Source organism: Elephas maximus, chromosome 19 (genome assembly GCF_024166365.1).
Source record: "Elephas maximus indicus isolate mEleMax1 chromosome 19, mEleMax1 primary haplotype, whole genome shotgun sequence".
Taxonomy (NCBI): Eukaryota; Metazoa; Chordata; class Mammalia; order Proboscidea; family Elephantidae; genus Elephas; species Elephas maximus.
The window spans coordinates 20,323,227-20,338,912 of NC_064837.1; the positions used below are offsets into that span (position 1 = coordinate 20,323,227).

A 15,686-nucleotide genomic window follows, 5' to 3' on the forward strand; every position below is an offset into this window, starting at 1 on the left:
ACTCCTAATCATAAGGTCTTTTTGATGACATTGTGGGAAATTTTACTTTATAGGTTTACGATAAATATTACAGTAGCAAAAAACTAATTTTCTTTTTATTGTGGTAAATATATATGTAACAGAACATTTGCCATTTGAACATTCTTCGCATGTACAGTGCAGTGACATTCATCATGTTCAACCATTACTGTTATTTGTTCCCAGATTTTCCCATCACCTTTAAGAAAAGCTCAGTGTTGCCTAAGCAGTGAGCCCTCCTTTCCCCTTTCCTCCCACCTACCCTTATAAACTTTGGTTTCTATACACTTACCTAGTCAAGCTATTTCATATAAATGGGTTCATACAATAAATTGTCCTTTTGTGACTGACTTATTTCACTCAGCACATTTTCAGGGTTCATCCAAGTCATGGCATTTCTCTTTATGGCTGTGTAATAATTCCATTGTGTGTATATTCCACATTTTGTTCATCCATTCATCTGTTGAAAGACACTTAAGCTGTTCCCACAGTTTTGGCTATTGTGAATAGTGCTGCAGTTGAACACTGGTGTACGGTGTTCTGCTTCCAGTTCTGTTGGTATATACCTAGCAGTGGAATTGCTGGATCATATCGTAATTTGTGTTAAACTTTCTGTGGTACCACTAAACTTTTCCATGGAGGCTGTACCATATTACAGTCCCACCAGCAGTGGGTAAGGGTTAGAATTTCTCTGCATCCTCGCCAGCACCTGTTTTTTAATCATAGCCACCCTAGTGGGTGTGAGGTAGTATCTCGTGGTGGTTTTGGTTGGCATTTCCCTAATGATGTTGAGCATCTTTTCATGTGCTTGTTGGCCCAAAAAAAAAAAAAAAAATTTTTTTTTTGGTTCTTAAATGAAAGTTTTAAAAATTGTAGAAGAGGAATTAACTAATAAATTATAAATTCAGTATTCTTTTGGAATCAGATATTCCATGAAAGGAGAGATTTCCAGCTGTGGATTCCTTTGAATACAAACTGGTATCAGTTCATGTAAAATGATTCTGAATGGCTTGTTGAGTTTGTCTAAACAGATACAGGTCTAGACTGAAGAAGTTATAACTATCTGTTCAGTTGATTGCATTGGTCGAATTAATCTTTGTCATTCTCCATGTCCCTCTGTCTGGCACATAGCTTCAACTCAAGTCACTTCCATGCCTTTGCACAAGCTTTTTGCTCTAATCTGGCGTGCTCTTTGTGATCCCCCTACCCACTAGGGTTAGCTCAAATTTCACTTCCCCACTGATTGCTACTCCTGTTGGATCTCTGAAGTACTGTCTCCAGGATAGTAATTAATTCTGCTTGTTTGCTTTATTTTTACTGTGGCGAAATACATATAATAGTAAGACATTTACTATTTTGGCCATCTTTGTGTGTACAGTTCTGAGACTTTATGTTCACCATGTTATGTAACCATAACCACTATCCTATTTGCAGATTTTTTTTATCATCCTTAAGAAAAACTCAGTACCCCTTAAGCAGTACCTTCCTATTTCCCCCCGTTCTGCTTTTGCAATAGTTATTTATGTGTCAGCCCACTGTCTTGAGATGTTTTTAAATATATTGTAGACTCAGATTATGTCTTCTCTTTTCTTAGTCTCCCCCTAGTGTCCAGTGTCGTTCTATGTGCATGGCGTGCAGCACTCAGTGTGGATTTTGTTTCGTTTAAATTATTGTGAATGGGTTGTATGATCACATTTCCATGGGTTCTGTATTGCATTTTTTTGCTTCCTTGCTGCCATTAACATTAAATTCTGTTGAATTAAACCCTGAGGTATTGTCCAAAAGTCTCCCTTTTTACATGAAAATTTTATTAAATAAGTGAGCTATTAACGAGAACTTGGAAATAACCTTTATTATGCATATATTTTGGTGGTGATTTAGGATGGAATTTGGTCTGTATGTTCTGTGTATTTATTGATAGCCTTGTAGAAGCCCTAATAAGAAGTGGTGCTCCAAATAATATTTTTATTCCAAGTTAATATTCACGAGTTGTTTCTGCTTTTCCCTTATAGCAGTGCCTGCCTAAGCCACTTACTCAGATATCAGTGTTTCACACTGGGATAACTGAAGAAGATTGATAGCTAACTTACTGTCATTTCTAACTCTGTTTTTGGACTTGAGTTCATTTTTGTAATGCATTTATCTAAATACTTGTAGGTTGGCAAAAGCAGCTTTTGATGATGCAATTGCAGAACTGGATACTCTGAGTGAAGAAAGCTATAAGGACTCTACACTTATCATGCAGTTGTTACGTGATAATCTGACACTATGGACTTCAGACATGCAGGGTGATGGTAAGCAAATTCTGAAGTTAAACATATCTTTTTCAGTTCTTGGCCCCTTTTGTTCTTTCAGAAATTCCTTGGTATTTCTTTACAGTAAGGTACAATTTGGGATCATAGCCTAGCCTCCAAATTGTCATTTTTCATTAATGCCTTTACAGGAAATTTTACTGAAGTATAGCCTTCCATTTCGGGCTGTAAGACAATCAAGTATATAATCCATTTTGGGGGAAAAAGGGGAGGAGGCCTTTTGTTAATATTCAGAGGTTTCAAAGATTTGTTTCTAATTAATGATGCTTTGTTTAACTAGTTTACCTCTTCACCTCAAACTATTTTGAAGGTTGGGCAAGAAAGATAGAAAGGAAGCAGCTCATTTTATTTTCTTCAGATTCCCTTTTAGAGGGCTGTGGTTAATTTTGTATTTGAATGTCGTGATTACTGTTTTGACTGAGTAGTACCCTCAGGTTAAAACGAGATAGTATCAGGAGACACTTAATGAAGCATCTTCTCTGTGTGAAAACCTAAACTAAAACTAAACTAAAAAGGAACTCATATCCCTCTGGGTTCTGTAGTCCAAATGGAATCTCCAGCCCTTGGGTCATTATTTAAGAGGACTCTGTTTTTTAGTTTTCAATTGCAAGCATTTACCAAGATAACTTTGAAAATTTGATCTTGTTTGTTTAATATTTACTTTAAAGGCCCAAATTGTCACATCTGTTAATTGTAAAGGAGATTTTACTCTGCCCATTTCCAAGGCATCATTTCTGTTTAGGGTAGATCATTGAACGGGGGGAGGAGAACACACTTGTGTGATGTGGGGACTGGAAACCAAAAATTTATTAGTGATTTTAGCTGCTGTTCATTAAAGATGCATTACTGACACTGAAATATGTATTGTATTGCTTAAGGCTTAGCTCTAGGCTCAGGTCACCAACATGATGTACTGTCTTTGGAAGCATTATACTTTTTTAAGATGTCTTTGAAAGTGGGGATTGGAACATGTATATTGTCAATTTCTTTACTCCAGAAGAGTAGAGTCAGATTTCTGACTTATCAGCGAAAGAGAGGAAGACCCTCAACAGGATGGATTGACACAGCGACTGCAACGATGGGCTCAAGCATAGCAACGATTTTGAGGATGGCACAGGACTGGGCAGTGTTCTGTTGTTTATAGGGTCGCTGTGAGTCGGAACCGACTCGATGGCACCTCATAACAACAACGTGATAACTAAAGTGAGAATTAGGCAACTCAGCTTTTAAAGCTCACTTGCTCTATGAAGTATTTAGGTATTTGGCTACATGAGGATTGGCATGAGATACGTGATACATAAGACCTACTTGCACGCTTTTACGACAAAGCCGGATGGAACCACAGACTATTTTCCAACACAGCACACTTCAGGCAGCCACTACCAGTCTGTGGTAATCAAAGCCAATTTACTCTGAACTAATGACTTAAGGTTCCTTCCAGCTCTAAAATTCTATTCTAACAATAACAACCTAGAAGAATGGCCATACAGCTGTGGACTCTTCACAGTTACTCCCATCTCAGAGAAGACTAGTATCTCTGCCTGTTTGAGGGGATAAAAGGAAAGCATGTGGAGAGTTGGGTAAGCGGTATAACATAAGATATACCCTTCCACCCTAAGGGCACATTTTTTGGAGGGTGAAAGTATGAAAGAAGGTGACCTGGGTTAAAATGCTATTTGTTTAGGATAGTATATGCCAGCTTTTATAACTGACCAGATTATAAAATTAAATAGAAAATAAAGTTTATATTTTCTAGTGTACTCTCATTCATTATTACTTTTAATTGGAGTAGATTATGACACTCCATTTTTATACAGAACCAAGCTACTCTTGGTTATCAAGCATAGTTTTATTAAATGAGTCATTTTTAATTTAGGGTAATACCTTCTTTAAAACTTTTCATAGTTGGGAAGATTCTTTGTACAAAGATGTTTTGTTACATTTCAGCACAGGTTTCTCTTTAATCCTGGAACAATTTTTTTCTTTTAATCTAGTGAAATACAGTTGCTTCAGCTCCTTATTCACTATGTAAAATGGCATAATTGATTAAATTTGGATGAAACAGACTAGTTTCTATTTCTTTGTCATAAGATATTAGGAATCATGGAACATAATAGTTTTAACAGTGAAAAAATCAGGTAGTCTGTTGAGATTTTAGCAAAAATAATAGAAAATACCTGAATTAAATTACATACACTAAAAAATAACTTTTTCTACAAGGTACAATATCATATGCTTTATTAAATTGGTTTCGTGACTTAGAATTAAAGCTGAATATAATAGAATTGCTGTCATGGAATTTGCAGTTTTCCAGAGTGTTTACTTGTATTTATTTTAAGAATTATTTAAATGTATTTCTCGTTTTTTACTGGCTATAGAAAAGTGTCATAAAACTTCTACATCAAGAGTTTCTAAAGGAAGAAATGTATGTGGTTCATAGGCTTTTACTGATAACCTTTTTGTGTTTTTTAAGTACATAGTATGTTTGTCTTGAGTGTGTTGGAACATAGAGGAAATGTATATATACTCTCTGCCCATTTTACATCCTCCCTCACCCCTCCCCCAACTAGAAATAATAGGCAAAGAAATCCATACCCTAGGAAACCTTTTTTTTCCTTCTGTGTACCTTTCAGGAGGATAATATGACATTCTCTTAAGGATAAAACGAAGGATTAGACAGGTGATTTCTTAGAGTGAGGTTTATAAAAATCAAAGGACCAAAATTTGACTCCTTAAATCATTGATCTTTCCCTTTTTCCTGCTCTCTTGGTTTATTCTTCTTGTAATGTTGCTTTCATATGATTGTTCTCCCTCCCTTTCTCCTTGCAATATAGATTCCTAAAGGAAAATCCAACTCTTCCTTTCCTAAAAACTCTACTTTGTAAGTCATTACCATGGCACAGTGAATTCTGCTTTTATTTTAGTTTCAGTTCTTAACTAATCATGCCTGCATATCATTGTTCTGTCGCTTACAAAACTGCCTGTTCTACATTCTAGGGCGCTGATAAACCTTGTAAGACATTTATGGCCTGTTACCCTGTCTCCTTCTGGTTGGATGGACTTATATGACAATGATATTTTTATGCCAGAGTTACTTGGGACTTTTGGCAGATCTAATGGTTGCTTACGAGTGAGTGAGAACGTGTTCTAGTGCAGTGTGTTAGCTATACTTCAGCAGTGCATTGCTGTTACAAATGAATGAATGTTCCTATCGTGTTTCTTGAGTTTGAATACATTATTGTTCTGTGAGGAACAATTGAGTGTTTATGTTCTTTACTAAATGGCTATTTTTGTCCTTCTTGACTTTTTTTTTAATGAGTCAAAAATCCTTGTGTACCTTAACTAATTTATTACAAAAGAAAATTTAAAGTTACTAAAACTGTCTTTTGTGTAACCCTTGTTGCTATGGCAGCATTTATCATTTATCATAGCGAGGTCTTAAAGGCTGTCTAAAAGCTGTTCTTAGTGTAAATAGCTTAATGCCTGTAGGCAGCCAGTCTTAGTGTCATTTGTCCATCCCAATTAGGTGATTTCACAAGTAGTGCGGGTGGATTGTCTGAACTGTCGCATATTATGATTGTTGAGTTAATTAATTGATTTTTCATTTATTTTGATTGAGACTAGTAACTGCATAGAATTATAAGTTGTTAAAACACAAAAGAATGTAACTTTAACCTGTTTCATTATCATTTTTAGCAAAAGCCTGCATGCATCTTGATTCTGGCTGACTCCTTCAATGCTTATTAATAGGTAGATGACCCTCTAGTGAAGAGGCTGGCTTTCTCTTGCATGTCATAGTGCAGTTGGAACTCCTCAGGCTAATCATCACGTTCAAAGGGGAAAAAATAGCATGAGAGAACTGGTCCAAATGCCCTTCTTTAATAACCTCAGTGGTCTGGTTTGAGCATGCTGTTTCACCTGGAGTGAGAAGTCTGGTTACTGTTTGGTGTGACTGGCCAAAGATGCAAAATGTGAAATTGCCATTTACAACAGCGGAACACCCCTTGCCAAAACTCCCTTGGAGCATTTTACTGCTCAGTTCACTAAGCTTTCTGAGATCGATTTTGCAAAAACGTGGTAAAATACTCTTGGTTCTTGGAGGTGAGGTTATTGAGAAAGAGTGTTTTGACCCAAGATAATGTGAATGCTTGAAAATCATTTTAACAATGTAGTTACCTTGGCTGTCCACTCTAAAAAGCTATTTAGCATTAGTACATTGACTTTTACCGTGCATCAGGTTTTTTTTTATCCTGACTCTTGACCGTACTTTCAGGGCCTTGATCAAGCAGCCCTTCTTGGCTTAGGCATCTCAGGTGTGCAGGATGGTAGAAGTTCTTTGCCTTTGTGTGTTCAATACAAATTGTGGCAAATGTAAGGAGTCTGATGCTTGGAATGATACCTTTGTCTGTGACCACACAGCCTAAGTTAGTATGAATTGATGAACTGTCATTCTTTTCTATAGGCGAAGAGCAGAATAAAGAAGCGCTGCAGGATGTGGAAGATGAGAATCAGTGAGACACAAAAGCCAACAAGAGAAACCATCTCTGACCACCCCACTCCTCCCCATCCCATCCCTTGGAAATTCCCCCATTGTCACTGAGAACCACCAAATCTGACTTTTACATTTGGTCTCAGAATTTAGGTTCCTGCCCTGTTGGGTTTTTTTTGTTTTTTTTGTTTTTTTTTTTAAAAAAAAAAAACCAGTTTTCAAAAGTTCTTAAAGGCAAGAGTGAATTTCTGTGGATTTTACTGGTCCCAGCTTTTAGGTTCTTTAAGACACTAACAGGACTGCAGAGAGGCTTTTTCAGCATTACTGTATTGTCTCCGTGCCAGATGTGGCAAGGTCACCATTAGAAAGGAAATTGCATTCGAAAGCCATTAGACTTCTAGGTGATGCAAGCATCTAAGAGAGAGGTTAATCACACTATAGGGCATATGTGGTAACATTTTTCCTTTTTCTAATTGTTTAAATTGAATTTTATACCAATGTTTAAAATTAATTGGGTATTAGTTTGAGATGGTTAAAGGTTGTTTGGGGAGTTTATTATAATGATTTTGCTGTAAAAAGTGTTTAAAACTATGCTGAGATGTTGCTGAAAAGCATGGTGCTGGTAACAGTTCAACAATCCGTGGCTGCTCATTCTTGCCTACTTTGACTCCCTCTGAAGCAGGTTAGCATTGAAGGTGGTATGGAAAAGCCTGCATGCGTGTTCAATTCTTTGTTTCTTCTCCTTCCCTCTCCCTCTGGGGCCCCCCACTCCTGCCCTTCTTCGCTCGCTCAACCTCTTTCTTTCAGTATGTGTAACTTGAAGCTAATTTGTACTACTGGATATCTGACTGGAGCCACAGATACAGAATCTGTATTGTTCTTACTGAAACACAGCATGGAATTAACATTAAACTTAAATAAAACAAACCTAAATTAAAAATGCCAAATATTATTGCGCCTCCATCCTTTATACTTCTAAAATAAAATCTCTAGTCCAAACAAGTCAACAGTATTATGTTTGCCTGAATGGGAAGATCCCTTTTTCCCCCACATAAATTATTTGTCTGTCCCAAAGCTGCTGTTTATTTTGAAAAACAATTACCTGTAACCTGGTCGTAAAGAACATTTACGTAGTCCAAGTCAGTTAGTTGGTTATACCTTGTATGTCTTCTGCACCAGGCAGCAACACGGTATTTTAGTCATTCAGGTGGACATTTAATACAAGGTATAATGATGGATCGTTTTATAGCATGGATTTTGGATTGTACAATCAAGTTTAAGTCTGAATGTGTGCAAATAATTCTTAGGAGGAGGTAAAACTGTGTGTTCTCCATTGTTTTATGAAAGGTCAGTGACAGAAGCAGAGATGGATAAATTCACTCTCAGTAATACATGCACAGTAAAATGTTCAGTATAGCATTCCCCCTTATCAGAACCAATGTAAGTAGTTTCTTCCAGAGATACTCTGTATATTAGTGTGTATAGCTGGCTAGTGTCTTGTGGGTCATTCGCTGTTGAGGCATATAGATGGGTTTCATTCTAATGACTACCTAACATTGATGTACCCCTGATTTTTTTTTTTTTTAAACCAGTTTCCTACTTTTGTGTATTCAGGTTTTCAGCCTTGCTATTGTAAATGATGCTGCAGTGAATATGTTTGTAACAATTGGCCTAAATATTTCATAATGCTTCTGTGTATTTCTAGATTTTCTGTGTCAGAAAACATACATTTTTAAATTGGTAAATATTGTATTTCCCTCTGAAGAGCCCGTTCCACTTTATAGCCTCATCAGCAGTATATTACAATACCACTTTTCTCCCTGCACTTAACTAATTTCTAAGTGAGATGTTGACCCTGGAATGTATACCCTGGGCTTGAGTTCTCAGTAGCAAAGACTTAGGTAGTTAACAGATTAATAATGATGTAATTGTTTGTTTGTTTGTTTTTACTAAAATATTACATTAGTCTAAGTGCATGTCAGTAATTAGGATCACCAGTTAGGTTTCTGTGAGTTGCTTTTCCAGCATGTGAAGAGTTGGAGATGATTGTAGATCGTTGCTATACATATGAAGCTATCTCTAAGAGATGCTCAGGTTGATTTCTTCCATTTCCAGTGTCAAGGTGGGTAGATGCCTGCCACATCTCAGTTCAAAACTAAAAGAATTCATAAAATTGTATCAGTTTTAAAAAACCACTCACAGGATGCAGGGTTTTGCAGGCCACTAAACCCTAACCCATAGACTTGAAGAGTCCCAGTAAACATTTAGGTAATAATGCGTCTACAAAATAGTCTGGCTGATTTGTGAACGTAGTTCTATTTTTTTTTTTTTTTTGTAATGAGGGAGTGCAAAACTTAAGTACAGTCCAAGTTAGGCTGCGTAAGTTTGCTTTGTGAAATCAAAAGAAAGGGGTCCTTAGTTAACTGTAGACGTGACTGTATGTATGGAAATTCAAGATGCCATGAGTATTTTCAAGGGGTCAGTAATCTTGGTAAGGAGAAAAAAGAACCTGCTATCCAGAGAAACAGGTGAAGGAGATTATGAAGGGAAGAGTTGATTAGTACAGGTCTTTAGAAAGATTGCTGTTACAGATGGGAAGAGCCCTGTTACAGGGGAGACTGCAGGAAGGTGGCTTAGCCCTGTGAGCACAGTGTCACCCCTACTTCCTAGTTCTGTGGGCTGGAAAGGTGGGTTTTCTTTATGTTCCAGCTCTTGATTCAGTCATCTTTTGATCAGTTCACTTCAAAGAAACTGAGTTATTACAGCTTGAATGTAGTTAATTTGTGTTTTAATTACAAGGCATAGTATCTTGCCTTGAAAAAGAAAGGTTTTCAACCCAAAGGGAGCCTACCTAGGCTTTCTAAAATGTAAGAGTAGCGATTAAACGAATTTATGGCTGTGCTTGGGGTCTGTGATAGGTGGCTAAAAAAACCCTCCATTAGCTGCTGTTTGATCCTGGAACAGGAGAGAGGAGAGGGAGCGTGCTGAAAGATGGAGATGAAAGTGAACCTCAACTTTGTTTTGAAAGTTGTGACAAGTTCACGAATCCCTGGGAAGTTTCTAGGGTGGGTTATTAAAGGAATCCTTTCTGAGCACCTCTTGAAGAGAAAGTGGTGATACCTGGATCCAACCCCTACTAGCCAAGAGAAGCCCTATTGTGTTTCTTTCATTTCTTTTTTATTAGGCTTATAATTTATATTGGTAAAAAGTAATACTTAGCTAACGTTGAGTATCTGCTATGTACCACGGACTGTGCTCATTACTAAGCTGTGTCTGGAGTCTAGCCCATAGTAGGTGCTCAGTAATAATTAGATGAGTTGTCACTTAAATATTTTGCAAATAGGAAAACAGGGAGAAGTTACGGAACTGGACCAGAGCCACAGTCAGATTCAGACAGGATTCAGTTAGGTGTGTGTGACTACAAGTGCATGCTCTTAACCATTAAGCCGCTCTGCTTTTTGTTCTTCATCGGAACATGTGGTGTTTCATTGAAACATTTAGTGTTTTGTTGAAATGTTCTCTAAAACTGGTTAAGTTTTGGCAATTAAATTTTATTTGGAAATCTTTTTTTTTTTTTTTTTTTTTTACAGTTGGAACAATTCTTCCAATTTAAAGTAGTTTTGCTTAGACAAGTAGAGCCAAAATCCACAAAGATAACCAGTGATAATGGGATGTCACTTTGCCTCGGTACTGTGACTTGAGTTTTCTAGATAACCAAAGTCTTTAAAGGTCAAAGTCATTTTCAGCAAATTTTGGTGGAACCATTTCTGCCATGTATTACTTACCTGCCTTTTAAGAAACAGGTCCTGCACTGTCTCAAGTTACTGCTTTGGGAAGACCCTCGATCTTCACTCTTGTATTAGCTATGTATGTGGGAAGGCTGAACGTTGTTTTTAAGATAAGCCCCTTGCATTTTGGCTAAGTGTTTCTCATATAGTTGAAGTTAATGTGTAAAATTACACAGCCCAGGCAGTATGAATCATGTCCAGAAGCTTTCTTCCCCTGTCTAAAGCTGTCATTGACCATTTTTCCAGTTGTCCTGAAACTCCTATTTTCTTGGCACTTAACATTTCTGTCCCAAATTTCTTGTTCCTGGGTCTTCCACAAAGACCGTTTCTTCTTCATGTGAAGCTGTGGTGCTGTAGGTTTGGGAGAGGGCTGATCTCAGCGCCTAAGGCTTTTGGAACATTTGTAGCCATGATAGCATCACAGAAACTACCGAACTCCGGTGTAATTTGCTTTGAACAGAATTCTAGGAACAAACAACCTTTAAAAAGTTTGTTTTTTTTTTTTTAATAACTCAGCCTCATTATTAAGGGGGATATAAGCCAAAACAATTATGAGATGCCAATTTCACTTATAATTGGCAAAAATTAGATTTATATAATGCCCTGTTGTAGAGAAACACGGTGGATGTGTAAGTTGATGAGACTTTTTTTTTTTAAGGTAAATCTTGCGTTCAAGTACAGCAGAAGAGTAAAACGCCAGTGTACAACCTAGTGAGTTTTCACAAAGAACACTATTTAGCAACCACTCAAAGAACAGGGCAGCATCCTAGGATTCCCTAATGTCCCCTTTTCAGCCATTGTCCCCCTTCCCCCAACAGAAAATAGTATCTTGATTATCACCATCAGTTAGTTTCGCCTGGTTTTGGACTTGATATAGATGGAATCTCTTTTTTGGTTTCTTAATATGCTTGGGTGGTTCGTCCACGTCATTGCTTAGGTGGTAACGTGCTTCCGTTGCTGGAATACGGTGTGCCTTTGCCTTCATGTTGCACTGTTTTCTGGGTGGACATTCGGATTGTTCTTCGTTTTTGGATGTTAGTGTTATTTTTGTACTTGTCTTTTAATGTATACATTTATGTTACATATTTAAGAATGGAATTAACTAGGCCATAAGGGATGCATATGTTCAGCTTTAGTAGAAACTGCAAAACGGTTTTCCAAAGTGGTGGTACTAATTCACAGTCCCAACAGCAAAGCGTGAGAGCTCTAGCTGCTCCACATCCTCACTGGCATTTGTTATTACAGTCTCTCTTTTTAATTATAACCATTCTGCTGGGTCTGTAGTCATGTCTCATTCTGGATTTAATTTGCATTTCCCTGATGACTAATGAGGTTGAGCCCCATAAAAATATGTGTATTGGACATTTCGATATCCTCTCGTTAAGGGGCCACTTTTGCCTGTTATTTCTTATTGTCATTTTCTTTTTGGTTTGTTGGAAGGCTTTATGTATCAGCTTAGTTTTTGGCTATATGTGTTGTGTAACTGTCTTCTCCCATTCTGTGTCCTGCATTTTCATTCTCAGTGTCTTTTGATGAACAGAAGTATTAATGTCCAATTTTGCCATCTTTTCCTTTAAGGTAAGTGTCCTTTTTAAGTCCTATTTAAGAAATCTTTGCCTCAAGAAAATGAAGGTTCTTCTATGTTATTTTTAGAAACATTGTTTTACCATTCTTATCTAGGTCTAGAATCATCTAGAATATTTTGTGTGTGGTTTGAGGTACATATTAATATTTTCATATGGATATCCAGTTGACCCAGCATTATTTATTGTTCTGTTGGTCTGTTTTAGCACCAGTGCCACACTGCCTTACTTACTGTAGCTTTAAAATAATTCTGTATCTGGTTGTGCGTGCCCTCCATCTTTTTTGTTCTTCCAGATGGCTTTGGTTACTCTTGGCTTTTTGTATTTCCTTACACATTTTAGAATCGGCTGGGACTTCAGTTAACAGAACAACAGAAACCTGCCGAGGTTTTGATTAGGATTTTATTGAATTGAGAAGAATTGGGGGGAAGAATTAACATTCACATAGTTAAGTCTGCTAATCCATCAACATATCCCTTCATTTATTTATATTTTTTATTTCTTTCAATAATGTTCTGTTTTCTGTGTAGAGATCCGATAGCGTATGTTAGATTTATTTCTAGACACTTGATTTTTGATGTTTTAAGTAGTATTTTAAAAATTAACTTTCAAATTGTTAATACTTTTAGAAATACTGTATATCTACTTTGTATCCAGTGACTTTGCTAAATTCATTTATTTTAATGTTTGATGTAGATCCTGGGGCATGTGTTTCAGGGGATTATTCGACAATATAAATAAAAATTTTAAATGTATGCTCCATTGCTTGTGTTTGCCCACAAATATATCCAAAGTATGTTTATTTCAGCATTATAATAGCACATTAGAAATAACCTAAATGCCAGTCTATCATGGTACATCCTTACTATGTATACTATCTTAAGTAAACTATTTCTGCTAATATAGAACGATGTCTCAGTATAATAAGTGAAAATAAGGTATAGAACATGCATAATCTCATGTATAAAACTGGAAAAATATTAACCTATATGTGTACTTGTACATGCTTAGAAAATCTCTGAAGGGTGTACTTAGAATTTTTTTTTTCCCCAAACTTTTAGCAACAGCTTTATTGGGGTATAATTGGCATATAATAAACTGCATGTATGTAAAACGTATGGTTTGAGAACTTGTATACACCTGTGAAACCGTAATCACAATCAAGATAATATATCCTTCAACCTCAAAAGTTTCCTTGTTGTTCTTTGTAAATTCCTCCCATCCATCCATCCCTGTCCCCGCCCCCCCATCTCCAGACAACCACTGATCTGCTTTCCCTTACTTTAGTTCGCATTTTCTAGAATTTTATATAAATGGCATCATCAGTATGTACTCTTTTGTGGGGGGGGGGTTCTGGCCTCTTTAACTCAGCTTAATTATTACGTGATTCATCCATGTTGTTGATTTTATCATAGTTCATTTCTTTTTATTGCTGAAGAAGTATTTCATTGTATGATATACCACAATTTGTTCACCTGTTGATGGACATTTGGGTTGGTTGCAGTTATTGTCTATTACAAATAAAACTGCTATGAGTATTTGTGTACAAGTCTTTATATGGGCATATAGTTCTTTTGTTCATGGATAAATAGTGGAATAGCAGATCATACGGTTGGTGTATATTTAACTTTTTAAGAAATGGCCAAACTGTTTTTCAGAGTGGTTGTGCATTTCCACCAGCAATGTATGAAAACTCCAGTTTCTCCATATCCCCTCCAGTACTTGGTATGGTCATTAATTTTGTCATTCTAGTAGGTGTGTAGTGGTGTCTCATGCCTTTAGTTTTTATTTCGCTTATGACTAGTGATGCTGATCAACTTTTTATGTGCTTATTTGCCATCTGTATATTTTCTTTGGTGAAGTGTATGTTCGAATAACAATACCGAGTTTTCTGACCCATGAACAAGTTCTATTTCTGTAGTTGTTTAAGCCTTGTTTAATTTTAGCAGTATTTTGTAGTATTCAGTATACAGGTCTTTTGCTTCCTTTATCAGGTTTATTCCTAAGTATTTTCTAATTTTTGATAGTATTGTAAATACCTTTTTTTACTTTAATTTTTGATTGCTTGTTAGTATACATACAGTTCATTTTTGTGCGTTGATCTTGTATTCCGCAGCCTTGCTAAACTCACTACCCTTGAAGCTTTTTCATAGATTCCATCAGATTGTCTACGTAGACATTGGTGTTGTCTATGAATAGGAACAGTTTTCTTTTTCTTTGCGGTCTGTAGATCTGTTTTATCTTGCCTGATTGCACTGACTAGCACCTCCGGTACAATGTTGAAAATAGATGGTGAGAGCAGACATCCCTGTCTTGTTCTGATCTTATGGTGGGGGCAGGGGGACGACATTCAGTTTTTCATCGTTAAATATGTTAGCTGTAAGTTTTGCCTAAGATGCCCTTTATCAGGTTGAAAAAGTTTCTTCCTAGTTTGCTGAGAATTTTTGTCAGGAATGGAAGTTGGATTTCTCAAATGCTTTTCCTGCATCTATTGTGATGATGACATGGTTTTTCTTTTCCAGTTTGTCAATATGATGAATTACATTGCTTTTCGAATGTTAAAACTACATTCCTGGGATAAACTCCGCTTATTATGATGTATTTTTTTAAAAGGTTGTTGGATTCAGTTTACTAAATTTTAATTTTTTTGCATTTGTGTTCGTGAGGTGATACTGATCTGTAGTGTTATAATATCTGTGTCTGGTTTTGATACCAGGGTAATGCTGGCCTCATAGAATGAATTCCTAAAATGTTTTGGCAACAATTTGTGTAGAATTAGTATTTCTTTGTTAAATGTTTGGTAGATTTTTCCAGTAGAGACATTTGGGTCTGGAGTTTTCTTTGTGGGAAGATTTTAAATTAAAATTTCCATTTCTTTAATAGATGTAGAGCTAGTCAGGTTATGTGTCTATTTTTTGTTTTTGAGTGAGCTTTGGTTATTTGTATCAAGTTATTGGTAATTTGTATTTTGTTTCGTGTTCACTCTGGTTAGAAGTTTAGCAGTTGTATTGATGGCCTCAAAGAACCAGCTTTTGATTTCATTTATTTTTCTCTGTCGTTTTCCTGTTTTCATCGATTTCCACCCTGATCTTCATCATTTCTTTTTTCCGCAGATTTTGGGTTTCATTTACTCTTGCAATTTCTTAAGGTGGAAGCTGAGGTAATTTATTTGAAACCATCTTTTCTAATATAGGCATTTAATGGCCCCCGAAGTACTGCTGTGGAGCCCTGGTGGTGCAGTGGCTAAGAGCTCGGCTGCTAACCAAGAGATTGGCAGTTTGAATCCACCAGCTGCTCTTTGGAAACCCTCTGGGGCAGTTCTCCTCTGTCCTGTAGGGTGGCTATAAGTCGGAATTGACTCTGGCAACGGGGGTCTTTTTTTTTTAAGTACTGCTGCAGTATCATCCCACAAATTTTGATATGTTGTATTCTCATTTTCATTCAGTTCACGGTGTTTTTTCATTCCCCTTTTGATTTTTTTCTTTGACCCATGGGC

General features: G+C 36.6%; 1 protein-coding gene across 2 annotated transcripts in view; it reads left to right on the forward strand.

Moving 5' to 3' along the window:
• YWHAE (tyrosine 3-monooxygenase/tryptophan 5-monooxygenase activation protein epsilon) overlaps window positions 1–14,134 on the forward strand; it is a 47,128-nt gene extending 32,994 nt beyond the window's left edge. Inside the window, exons 5-6 of one of the 2 annotated variants that reach the window (XM_049859081.1) lie at window positions 2,176–2,312; window positions 6,793–14,114. In XM_049859081.1, coding sequence (XP_049715038.1) covers window positions 2,176–2,312; window positions 6,793–6,845 — 190 coding nt within the window. In that variant the 3' untranslated portion in view covers window positions 6,846–14,114. Of the gene's footprint in view, window positions 1–2,175; window positions 2,313–6,792 lie in introns of both variants that reach the window. The other variant, XM_049859082.1, reaches the window with a different exon arrangement.
• The last annotated feature ends 1,552 nt before the right edge of the window (window positions 14,135–15,686 follow it).